Source organism: Gobio gobio, assembly GCF_949357685.1.
Source record: "Gobio gobio genome assembly, chromosome: 8".
NCBI classification, from domain to species: Eukaryota; Metazoa; Chordata; class Actinopteri; order Cypriniformes; family Gobionidae; genus Gobio; species Gobio gobio.
The window spans coordinates 24,606,891-24,620,340 of NC_137114.1; the positions used below are offsets into that span (position 1 = coordinate 24,606,891).

Consider the following 13,450-nt stretch of genomic DNA (forward strand, 5'->3'; position numbering starts at 1 on the left):
GACACCATTCTATCAGAACCAGCATTAACTTCTTGAGCAATTTGAGCTACAGTAGCTCGTCTGTTTGATCGGACCACACCAGCCAGCCTTCGCTCCCCACATGCATCAATGAGCCTTGGCCGCCCATGAGCCTTGGCTGCCCATGACCCTGTCGGCGGTTCACCACTGTTCCTTCCTTAGACCACTTTTGAGATGTTCACTTGCTGCCTAATATATCTTACCCACTAGCAGGTGCCATGATGAAAAGATAATCAGTGTTATACACTTCACCTGTCATAATGTTATGCCTGATCAGCTGAAATTTTGGTTTAAATATGCTACTGTTCAGGTTTATAATATTTAAATGTTAATATAACAATATATTCCAATATCTAAATTCCAAAAATGATAGAATATTCAAATGGTTAAAATATAATTGAAAGTATAATTTAAAAATGATTAAATATTAATGTTTGTTTATAAAGCCTCAAAGGAAATCTTTTTGTGCGTGTTCTAACTTCAGTATAAATAATGACTTTGTTCTTAAGGTCAGTATGAACTTGTACTAATAATTACTTTCTAATAACAAAAACATTAAACTTGTTAATCACAATTATTTGTATAACAATGAATCATCAGCCAAAGTTCTGTGATCGTAACAGCACTGCTGATAATGAATAACGTAGCTGGACGAGAGAACAGCATTAAATATGCATGTGTTGTTTATTTGCCTGTAGCATGAACTAATTTAGACTTATTGAATGAATGTGATTTTATGGGTATGTGCTTGCTTAAGGCCTAAATCAACCCAGTATAATTATGAGAGTAAATAGCTGAGAAAGTTCAGAACGTATCAAACAGGTGAGATCCCGTTTACTGATCTCATTTGATTGACCTTGTAGGCACAGTTTTATTTGATTTTGCAGTGGTTTTAAATCAAGTCGTGTGCTTTAATACACATAGGCGTGTGACACATCATTTGTCTCCTTGCCTCTCTTACAAGAAGTGTGCTTATTTTTAGTTGTAACCTTGTTAGCAAATTTTTAGACCAAGCAATAAAGGATTCTCCTCACTCTCGGGTTTTTGAGGCATCTGATACTGATCTAGATTTTCTGTTTGCTGCAAAGATTCCTGGCAAGAAAACCACCAAGCTGTGGGTCCCAGATGATGAAGTCTCTCCTGAAACATTGGCTAAGGTGAGACACTCCATAAATAAATCACTACTTCTGCTAAGATTTGTCTTTTGCCATTTATTTATTTATTTTTTATTGAAGAAAGTACCAGAGTTATTCACATATCAGCCTGTATTGCGTTGATTCCCAACAGATATGGCTAAACATGTTCTTTTCTTCTTTACATTTGAAATAAATGACACCTGAACTTGCAGTCACAGAAGATGATACTAGTGAGTAAAGTATGAGTTCAATGTTCCTCTGTCTCGTTGTGTTTCAGATTCAGGGTCTGAAACTGATGGTCAGGTGGCTGCTCGGCGTGAAGAACAACCAGAGTAAATCTGGCAACTCCACTCTGAGAATGCTGACGGCTATCCTGAGCAGCGATGGCGATCTGACGGAGCAGGGCAAGATGGGGTGAGTGGCAATAAAAACCCTTCACTAGTGACTAAAATGAGCTGTGACATAAAATAAAATAAAAATATAGGTCATGCTTTTAAGAACCCTCAAAAACAGAGCATTTACATCCGACAAATAAACACTACAGTTTGTAAAGATCTGTAAGATTTTTTTGCTGATTTTGAAAGAAATCTTATGCTCACCTAGTCTCCATTTATTTGATCAAAAGTACAGTGATATTGTGAAATTATTAGAATTTAAAGTAACTGTTTTCCATTTTAAAATGTATTTTAATGTATTTAGATATATTTTAAAATGTAATCTATTTGTGATCTTCAATGTCACATGATCCTTTAGAGATCAGTGCTGATTCTGGGCTCAAGAAACTTTTCTTATCAATGTGCAAAGCGGTTATGCTGCTTAATACTTTTATGGAAGCCATTATGTTTTTCAGCTTTCTTAGGTGAATAGAAAAAACTGCGATTGTTTGAAATAGAAACCTTTTGTACATTATAAATTTCTTTGCTGTCACTTTTGATCAATTGAATGGGTCCTTGCTGAATAGAAGTATTAATTTATTTTGTTTTTTTATTATTCCATAATTTAAAAAAAAAATCTTACTGACCCCAAAAATGTTAACAGTAGGGTATAGTAAAATCATGAAAATGTAGAATTTATAGTTTTGTTTGGAATTTAATGTATAGTTTTTACATGCAGTATTTATTTGAATAATTATATAAAATAAAATAAAAATCATTATACATTTGTTTCCCCTCCCCATGTGCTGTGCAGTAATAGTTGGAAATTATCCTTTTTATTACAATATTATAATTGGAAACTCCAACATCACAATACATTCATGAACACTTTTGCTGGAAAACGATGGCGTGGACGGCAAAACTTTATTTGTGTTGTGATATGGGAGTGATTTTATGTGCTGACTTTCTGTGTGTGGGTGTACAGGAAGCCGGACATGTCTCGTCTGCGGCTGGCAGCCGGCTGTGCGATTCTTCGTCTCGCTCAGGAGCCGTGTTACCATGAGATCATCACCCTGGAGCAGTACCAGCTCTGCGCCCTCGTCATCAATGTAAGACCAATCGCCTTATCTGACTGCATATGGGCCTGATGGACTTAATGTCGAGAGAAAAAAAAAGATCATAACATTGTTTTAATGGTTTACTCTCTCTGACTAACAGGTTTGTTAGTTTTATAGTGATTCACTGTATTCCTGGTCACCCGTCACGCTTTGAAATCTTATCTGATGTGTATTTTATGACCAACATATCTTTGAGGAAGCCTCACTAAGGGTCACGTAACTGTTGGCTGCAAACTAACCGTTAAAATCATAAGTCCGCATCAATGCCCCTAATTAAATCGCTTAAAAATAATGCCACTCTTATTGCAGATGGAGGTGTAGCCTCTGATAGATCTGATAGATGACTATTTCAGAGTGCAACTGGATGTTTATGCAGGAAAAAAACAAGGCGAGAATTAATTGGATTGTTGAAAGAGGGCCTTTCATATTAAAATGGAGCCAGACCAAATGTATGTTTGACCAAAACCAATGCTTAAACAGGCTGTGCAAGCTGTTGAATAATTTTAACTGACAGCCAAAAAAATGACATCAGAAGAAAAATGGTTATTTCAGCGGAAGAAACTGTTCAGTCTTTCACCGCAAGTGTAAATATGTGCATTAAGAAATTAAATGGGGTTCATTTTGATTTCACGTTGATCTGTACAGGAAATAAAAAATGTTGTAAGTTCGAACCTTGCAGGAATGGACAGCGTTGCACAAATCTGGTGGTGGCACTTAACCCTTGGCCACTCCAGGGTTATTGTTCCTGGAGTGTTTTGTAAACCGTTGATTTAAAAGCATCAGCTAAGTCACTCATTAGGAACTAATGAGTCCTCTTGTCTTTCCCAGGACGAGTGCTACCAGGTGCGACAGGCTTTCGCCCAGAAGCTTCACAAAGGTCTGTGCAGATTGCGTCTGCCGCTGGAGTACCTGGCCGTGTTCACGTTGTGTGCCAAAGACCCGGTGAAGGAGCGCAGGGCGCATGCCCGTCAGTGCCTGGTCAAAAACATCAACTTGCGCAGGGAGTACCTGAAACAGCACGCGGCGGTCAGCGGTAAGGAGAGTCTAAATCCTGCTCTTAAGACAAGGGCTAGAATTGAGAAATGAATCAGTATCACTAAGGGTTTTTTTTTTTTTTAATTAAAAGATGCTGCGAGTTAATGCTTTCTATAATGTTGATGTAGTTGACAACACATCTTTATGTTACATAAAACAACAAACATACAGCACCACTGGTCAGTTTTTTGAACAAAGGATTCTTCTGAGTTGGTCCTTTTTAATGAATCTGTACAAAAAGATTCATTTCTAATTTTTACTTTGTAGTAGTAGTAGTAGTAGTAGTAGTAGTAGTAGTAGTAGTAGTAGTAGTAGTAGTAGTAGTAGTAGTAGTAGTAGTAGTAGTAGTAGTAGTAGTAGTAGTAGTAGTAGTAGTAGTAGTAGTAGTAGTAGTAGTAGTAGTAGTAGTAGTAGTAGTAGTAGTAGTAGTAGTAGTAAACTCAAGCCTGCATTATAAGGGTGGAAATCCTTAGGCACCTCACGATTCATTTAGATTTGATTCTGGCAGTCACCATGCCATTCCAAATTGATTCTCAATGCATCTTTTCAGCAACATCAATTATTAATAATTAATTTAAAAATGCCTTTTTTTGAGTTCATCCACAGTCCTTCCAATTGCAATGAATCCATCGGTTTTAGTTATGAACGGTTATTTGAGGTGAGAGTGAAGGCTCTTTTAAATTCTAAAATAATCATTCCGGAAACAGAAGCAGAATCAAATTCCCTATTACACACTTGTGGTGTTTGTGTGCTATTGTGCCTATTAGTTAATATTCATGCTTCAATGAAATCTTTATATGTTCAGCTGAACTGTTCATCAGGGTCATTATGCAGAAGACTGTTGTTATGTCTGTCCTGTCAGGTGGATTTGCTGGCCCGTTGTGTTGGTTTCTTCATCTGTTGTTTTTGGAATAAGTTCATTGCACGTCAGCATTTTCAGTTTTTGATTTGTTGGTTTCAGACCCTTGGAGAATGTGAACGTTTTCCACTTGTAATTCATATTCATTAACCACAGTACAAAACACATGCTATTGTAAAATATTGTGGGTCCTGGAAAGTGGCCAAGATTTTATAATACTCACATTATCATTATGTGTGTGTGTGTGTGTCTGTACTGCAGAGAAGCTGATATCGCTCCTGCCGGAGTATGTGGTGCCATATGCAATTCACCTTTTGGTCCACGACCCAGACTACGTGAAAGTCCAGGACATTGAGCAGCTCAAAGACATCAAAGAGTGAGTCCACACGAGCTCCACCAGCTTCTCTTCCATCTTTAATATGAGAATGTTTATCTCTTCATTAGGTTGTCATTTCAAGCTCTGAAAATGTCAGATGCGTAATTTGATGAGATATTCGTTACCAATCTGTTGCCCTTCAAATTTTTATAAACAGTGGAGAAAATGTGCAGCTTGTTAGATGTTTGGCTTGCTGACGAAAACACTGATAAATGGTCTTCCAGAGTTGCCATCTGCCTTTAATCTTGAAAATGATGTTTCTCTCTCCCTTCCTCTCTCTTTCATATCTTCCCTTTTCCTTCAGGGCTTTATGGTTTGTTTTGGAAATCCTAATGGCCAAAAATGAAAACAACAGCCATGCGTTTATCAGGAAAATGGTGGAAAACATAAAACAGACAAAAGATGGACAGTGTCCGGATGATCCCAAGATTAATGAGGTCCGTCTTGTTTCAGGGATGCTTTGCTTTTCTTGTGTGGCTATTCAAAAGTTGTTCTAACAGGGAAAACCATGGACATTTATTGGAAATATCAAGGAATTTTAAATGTAAATGGTTTTCAGAACTGGACATTCATAAAGTACTAAAAACATGTAAATATCAATAGTCATTATGAATATTTTCTTAAGACATCTCTACACTGAGAATAATCATCTATTGGAAAACAAACATTTTGTTTTATAGCAAGAATACGTTAAATTGATCAAAAGTTCTTTTGAACTTCCTATTCATCATTTTTTGGAAAAAAATTTGGTTTCCAAAAAAATATTAAGTAGCACAACTGTTTTCAACATTAATAATAAGAAATGTTTCTTGAGCATCAAATCATCATATTAGAATGATTTCTAAAGGATCATGTGACACTGAAGAGTAATGATGCTAAAAATTCAGCTTTGCAATGCCAATCACTGGAATAAATAACATTAAATTACATTTTAAAATATATTAAAATATAAAATATTTCACAATATTACTGTTTTTACTGTCATTTTTAAATAATTACAGCATTTCGAGAACATTTTTAAAAAATCTTATCGACCTCAAACTTCTGAAAGGTAAACAAGTCATTTAGTCATTTACATTGTTAAACAAATGTAGGAACCTTTGTTTTTAATTTACAATATATTGTACTGTTGTTGATTTCTGGTAGTTTTCATTGACATTTTTGTAAGACAATATTTAGCATCTTTGTGCTCTGTAAACATGATCCTTTGTAAATGTAGGGGTGGGTGATATGACCAAAATCTTATTATAATATGAGTAATTTTATTTCATGATAACAATGTTACAATACAGTTATTTTTGCTTTAAATAAGTTTTTATGATATCAGAATTTTTGATACCATTGAAATTTCATAATTCTCATCACCAATTTGACTAAAAAGAACTGTTTAGTACTTTTGTTCTATGAGCAGCGGTTTCATGTGCACGCATCTCTCAGACAGCACTCAGAAACAGAGCGTGCGCATATACCAAATTGAGTTCTCTTTTGCTGCTTAATGCGCTTCAACAGTTTAAAATCACTTTTTTTTTAATTAAAAACGGCACTACTTAAAACGCATGCAAATGATACATTTTCATGACCCTGCAGCATGGCAACGTCACATAACTGTGTAACTGCTGTAGATGATAGTCCAAAATCACAACTGGTTTTGTCCTCTTATATATTGCTCATGCCTATATAAATGTTTTTATTTACACTGTTCTCAATTCTCCCTTTCTCCTCTCCAGAAACTGTACACGGTGTGTGACGTAGCCATGAACATCGTCATCTCCAAGAGCACCACATACAGTCTCGAGTCGCCTAAAGATCCTGTACTGCCTGCACGTTACTTCACACAACCGGACAAGGTGCTGAACTGCTGCCTTTCTGTTGAACTGCTGCAGGACTTAGTTGTAGAAATATAAGGGATTTTAAAAAAAAATTTTTTAAAAGGGGCGGGAAAGTGGATGGAGAGAGAGCCAATATGGGATTGTGACTGGTTTTGAACCCATGTCTCCCATAAACAGCAGCTCTTTCTTTATGTATCACGAACCATCATGAAATGTATGAAATCTTAGAGTACTTGAAATTTCTGTAGTGTATATACAATTTTCTGGTTGAGCTCTGCACTCAAAAATAACATTTATTTTTAGAGCTATCTCAAAAACAAAACAAAAGAAATAAACCCTTAACATCTTTATCTAGTCAGAAGTCATATCAATATTGATCGGTCAGCAGGTGTGAAAGCCCTCCTGCTGGTACAAACTTTAATTCAGTTTGCAGGTTGAATCTGAATTCAAATCTGCTCAAATTCATTGTTCTCCCACTCAATCACTATATCTTTCAATGTTCTCGCTGCCTTTCAGAATTTCAGTAACACAAAAAACTATCTGCCCCCCGAGATGAAGTCGTTCTTCACCCCAGGAAAGGTACATATTTGCCTTCTATTCTGTGTTTTTAACCTACTTCAGTCCAATAGGACTCTGAGATTGACTGCCTGATTCTCTCCGCAGCCTAAGGCAGCAAACGTGCTTGGTGCCGTGAACAAGCCCCTGTCCGCCACAGGAAAACTGCAGACCAAACTCTCACGCATGGAGACCATCAGCAACGCCAGCAGTAACTCCAACCCCAGCTCCCCCGGCCGCAGTAAAGGACGGTTAGTGTTACAAACACGAATACATGTGAGCTAATTGTATTTGTGTTGAGGAGGAAGATAAGGCTGTGTCCACCAAAGCGGCTGGTGTATTTTTTTCAATGGGAGCTCCACATTCTGCTTGTACAACGGCAACAGATGACAAGAAGTAAAACATAATTTAAAACAAGAGCCAGAGCATATACTTTACATTGTATCAACATTTTTATATAGAAACAATACAGAAACCAAACTATCTGTGAAATGAGATACTAGTAACACTTCTGTGGATATTCTGTATCAAGCAAAGAATCTCAACTGAAAAAAACGCTGCATTGCCAAAACGCTCTCAAGCGCCCACAGCCAGGCTGTGCGCCTTGCGTTTTCAGCTGGCTAAAAACACTGTGTGGACACATGGCCTCGGGTCTATGAAAGATCCTTTCTACAAGAGTTGGGGAGTCTCATTCATTTTAGCATTTTAATGTTTTTGATTAGCCAATTCAAGAAAACTATTCTCCAGTTTACATTTATATGCAAATTGTTCAGAAGTAGTTACACATTCTTTTTTATAGTAACCAATTTTCGGTTAAAATACTGTTCATTGCCATGTTTTTAGGTAGTTATATAAGATTCTTAGCCTAACAAGCCAGACCAACATCAAGATGTTGGGTCTGGGAACACACCATTGGCAGGGCTCAATCTGAGGGGTGGGATAAACGGTTGTCTTTCAAATTCCCTCTGCACGCAATAGGATAGCGCTACAACCAACCAGAGCAACGAAGAAGGTGAAGCGGAGCTAGTTGATAGATTAAACTTTCGCCATATCCGGCCGGCAAAACTCCAAACACATCTTCTTTTCTTAAGAATGACTTCAGTGCTGTTCTTTGTTCTTTTCTCAAAGAAAAGCTTAACTCCAAGTCTCCCAGAGTCGCGGCCAAAGCCGATTCGAAAGACCGCTGTTCGTCAGCTTCTTTGTTTACGAGTAAACACGCAGAACCCCCGCAAATCTGCCGTCAATTTGTTAAGACCGCCCATCGAGTCAATACACAATGTGATTGGCCTGACCAGAGTTTGGTTTTTCCAGCTCGCAAGCCAACGGAAATTAGGTAGATAAAATTAGATTTGCTGCTGCTAGGGTGCGTCTAGATTTCTAGGCTATAAGATTCTACCTTATATTTGAGAGGTGTACGGACGATTTGCAGTTTGGTTAAACCAATTAATTAACAACCAATGTAAAAGCAGTTTGTTCATAATCTGACCTCACTATAGGTTGTAGGGAAAAACACCATATCATGGTTAGAGATGGCTTTTGCTCTGAATGCAAGAAACGTGACTGGCGAATTTGAAAAATATGTAGTTTAGCACATCCCTAAAAACTGCATATTTGTTGCATGATCTGTTCAGTAGCATAAATTTTTTCCAGATGTCCTGTAAAACCAATGGTTGTGCGCATAAATACACAAGCATTATAAATAACATGTGACCCAATCCCTCTCCTAAAACTGTAATATTGTAATAAACTGTGTACAGTTTGATCTCAAGCCTCATCTGAATCCATTTTAGATGTTAACACAAATTTTCATACTGCAAAATCTGGCTGTGGTATTAACATCCTGCTGTGGACTAAACAAGCTCTATTGAGGTCACACTGCTTGGTAATCATACTGCCTTTCAACATCCACACGAGTGAAAGCAGGCTGGGTAGGCGTGCGGTGGCTGTCTCCAAGTCACTCGGTTATTGAATAGGTGTCATTGAGATTGTTTTGAATGGAGTGTTTTATGGTTCTGCGTCACGAAGGCACAATAATTGCTGTTTCCTTTTACCTGTGCCACACTGAAAGAGCACTCTGTACAGCTCAATGGCATTGAGATGACTCATGCTGTCCCTCGAGATTTGCCAAACTCGTAGGTGTCTTTATGATGAGACCAAGACAAACAGATGAGAAATGCCTTGAAGTTTGTCTTTTTTGGCGTCTTTAATTATTATAATTTTTTTTTAATTCTTTAATTGGTAGCTCATGGCCTTTTACAAGATTTATAAAAAAAAACATCAAAGAGTAACCATATGTGCTTTCTTTCGCACCTCAGACTGGACTCTGCTGATGTGGACCACAGTGAGAATGAAGACATTTCAATGAAGAGCCCATCTGAGACAGAAAAGCCCAGCAGGGGGCGCAAGCGAGGCGCTGCAGCCAACCAAGACGACAAGGGCCAGGAGTCCAAACCCAAGCGGGGCCGGAAGAAGGCTGCCAACACGAGCACTGATGATGTTGAGGACCAGTGGGGTGAGGACAGCAGCTTGGCAGAGGCGACCATGGAGATAGAAGACGAACAGAACAGCCCACCCAAGAGGGGCCGGCGAGGACGGCCCCCCAAATCAGCAGCCGCAAAGGACGAGACACCCAGCAAGGGCAGGAGAGGTCGCAGGAAGGCTGCTCCACCTGTAGATGAGGAGAATGAGGAAGAGCAGCAAGAGGAAGAGGAGGAGGAAGAGGATGACGCAGGCAGTGAGAATATGGAGGTGAAGCCCAAAGGCAGACGAGGACGGAAACCAAGGTGAGTGGCTGCCTGTACGCACTTCTATTCTTAATTTTTTTTTTATTTTTTATATATGATAAACGAGTGTCGTTTGCTTTGGAACATTGGGAGAAGACATGAAGAAATTGACAATTCAATGAGAATTGAAGGTTTATATAGCCTTTAACCTAATATGGTGGAAGTTTGTATTGGTTGCTCCATGAATGTCACAGAACAAACACTTTTTTTGTATGCAAATGCTGTTTTACATGAATATTACAATTCGAGTGAAGCACAAAGCTTTGTTTCCAAAAGAAATGTATAGGTTGCAACCATAAAAACATTTGGATCCATGCCAAATAAGAGAGGTGCATGAGCTCATACATTTAAGCCATTTGTCGGCTTTGTATTCTGTTTTGCGAACTAGTCACCCAATTTTCCAAAAATTTAACAATATTCCATAAGTTATTTCACCGGACATGGAATCTCTTGCTTATTTCCCAAAATCTTCACTCACGTCTCACCCAATTTTGCAGGGGATTATAAATGTTTCTTCCTTTTTTCACTTTTAATTACTATTCACACCTTTACTGTTGTGAAGTAGACAATTTGCTGTAGGACCGATACCTTGTAAGGCCTGTCCACACCAAGGATTAACTAAAGGATAACTATAAAGAGATAGTTCTAAAATATTAAATTCTCAATATTAAAGAATAGCAGTCCACACCACATCTATAACAATAAAGGCAAAGAGGAACGATATTGTTGGAATTAATTTCAGAACAGTTTAATCCAGCCCGTGAACAAAAAAAAAACAAAAAAAAACACTGACAGCCAATCAGAATCCATCCTGCTGTAACGAGCTTGAGGGAGTGAGTGTCAAGCATGCGCTTAGAATAAACAGAACAATATCGTAGTTATCTTTTATAGTTATCATTCTTGTTATGAACGGGCCTTTACTTGCACATTTTGTGCTTGTTAGACTTGGTAAGGCACATCAAGTTTAAATGTATGGCGCATATCACACACCCCAGTAATTTAGTTATGCTTTCTCTGGCAGCACAACATCAATTATAGCCTAAATGTCTTCCACCTGCGCAAGAGAAAATGAGCTCTTCACAGCTTTTACAACAAGTGTCGTTTGCTTTTGAACTTCGGGAGAAGACAAAGATATTAAACAAGAGATGATCTTTGTCCTCCTATATATGATGATGCAGTTATGTTTGTGGGGAAATATAAAACATAAAACATTTATTTAGGTTACCATTTATTTACTGATATTTATTTCAATGTTTCACTTACGGAAGTGATCAAATAAACACAAATTTGGTGTTATTACCAGGGATTTAAGGTATGGTTGCTAGGTGATTTTGTTTTGGAACCTTCAGAAAACTTTTCTCAAAATTGACTTTGCTGACTTTATCGACTTCAAACAGGTGTAGCACAGTCATTTTTTGTCTGATTCAAACAGATCATACTTTATTTTTAAGAGTTTCAATAGAGAATGTGAAAATATTTTTGTGAAAATTTGCTCATTGCAACTCATTTTTGGAATGGATGCCAGCCGAACTTAGCCCCGCCCACAACATTTTTACTCGGGCAGTTCGGTCTGGACTTTCCGGGAAAAAAGGCATTTGGGGGTAAAATATGTGTTATTTTGGCAGGGCTGGCAGCTAAAAATCGCATTCCTGGGTCTGTATATCACATCTTTTGGGTAGCTTCAACCTGCGGACATGGCAACACAGTGCAGTTGAGTTCTGTTGACATTTGATAACTAACGTTATGCGTCGCTTCGTTGCTCTGATTGGTTGTAGGTCTATCCAATTGAGGTCTTTCCTGGTTCGGTTGAAACACGCCCCATAATCACAGCACAACGGAGCAGTATCAGACTCATATTCTGACTAGAATTGAGTATGACGATGTCAGGCTAACTCATTTTGCCAGCACGGGTCACATATACTCACCGGCTACTTACACCTAGCTTAAAATGGACTCATTAGACATTTTTTTCCCCCTATCTTCTGTTTTCTAAATTTGGTGCGCGTGTGTGAATTGTAGCCTCATTTTCCAGCTCTTAAGGCTCAGTTATACTTGGTATTTGTACTACTGAAAGTGTATGCGGGGGTCCACTTGCCAGACGGTGTGTTCCACACATGCGCTGTAGATTGGAGTGCACACGTTCACACTTCCAATTTCCCTCCACAAATTATTGCACATCTGGCTGTAGGGCTGCTCGATTATGGAAAAAATCATAATCACGATTATTTTGGTCAATATTGAAATCACGATTATGTAACACGATTATTTCACATGACTTTGGGAATGTGTTGTATTTATTAAAAATACACCTTTCAACAATTCAATTGAAATTGTAACATTTGTTGTACTTTTTGAACTATTAAAATAAATAAGATAAACAATATGGTTCGGCTAGATATGCTTTTCAGGTACGTCTAACATTAGTTTTCAGGTACAGAAATGTCTCATGTGTAAAATAACATTGCATATTTGAGTGCATAAATTAAAGATGAATCCTATTAAACTTACAAAAGCTATTCAATCCGGATCGGATATGCGTCGTCTTTTTCGACTGTATAAAGTTCACTTAAGGCATATACAGACTATGTCTGCTAGGATACTCATCAAGATGGACATGTTGACATACGTTTTGTGTGAGTTTGTCCGTTCAAGAGCAAGACTTGAAAGAGAACTCAATATTTGCGCGCTGAGAGACGTGTGCGCGCTCTCGGATGATACATTATCAGATACAGATACATTTTCTCACAGCGCGCGGCTTCTCATTCGCGTCTTCTGGCACTAAACCCGGGTGACGACGGTGAAAACGACTGGTCATATTCAAACATACGGCAGCACTCGCATGCATTGAACAAAGTTTACAAAGAGAGAATTCTTTGAAAAATATGAGGGGAAAAAAGGACGTTTACACGGCACCCCTGCTCTCGTCAGTTTTTGTTTCTTTATTAGATTGTCATAGGTCACTCTGTTTAATTTTCAAGTTGTTTAAACAAATTCGTGGTGTTCTCTTGCGTTGCAGCCACTACCATGTAGCAAATCTTGCACGTAACATGTTTTTGCTCGTCGTCTGATTCCTCGAAGCCAAACTGTTTCCAGACAACGGAGTTGGTTTTGCCTTTTTTGCTCACCAAACGCTGCTGTAACTGCCCTCCTTCTGCCATCTTTACTCGCGCAGAGTTTTTAAATTCCAGCGGATGATATGCACACGAGACTCACGAACTGGGTGAGAGAGATTGTGGCTTAATTCGGGAGGGGCGGATGAGCGCATGCGCGTTTCATTCAGAACGCAAGGCAAAATAATCGTTTTTTCTCGATTGTACTATTTTGGTGATCGTTGGGAGGCAAAATCGAAATCGAAATCGAAATTCGA

The 13,450-nt window shown here is 38.2% G+C and overlaps 1 protein-coding gene across 2 annotated transcripts in view; it reads left to right on the forward strand.

Moving 5' to 3' along the window:
* The window catches only part of pds5b (PDS5 cohesin associated factor B), a 55,036-nt gene that overhangs the window by 39,123 nt on the left and 2,463 nt on the right, over positions 1 to 13,450 (forward strand). For both annotated transcript variants that reach the window (XM_079824556.1, XM_079824557.1), the window contains 10 exons: positions 1,107 to 1,175; positions 1,432 to 1,568; positions 2,514 to 2,637; positions 3,475 to 3,679; positions 4,802 to 4,916; positions 5,221 to 5,353; positions 6,644 to 6,763; positions 7,262 to 7,324; positions 7,409 to 7,551; positions 9,616 to 10,083. In XM_079824556.1, the coding sequence (XP_079680682.1) occupies positions 1,107 to 1,175; positions 1,432 to 1,568; positions 2,514 to 2,637; positions 3,475 to 3,679; positions 4,802 to 4,916; positions 5,221 to 5,353; positions 6,644 to 6,763; positions 7,262 to 7,324; positions 7,409 to 7,551; positions 9,616 to 10,083 (1,577 nt within the window). The remainder of the gene's footprint in view (positions 1 to 1,106; positions 1,176 to 1,431; positions 1,569 to 2,513; positions 2,638 to 3,474; positions 3,680 to 4,801; positions 4,917 to 5,220; positions 5,354 to 6,643; positions 6,764 to 7,261; positions 7,325 to 7,408; positions 7,552 to 9,615; positions 10,084 to 13,450) is intronic.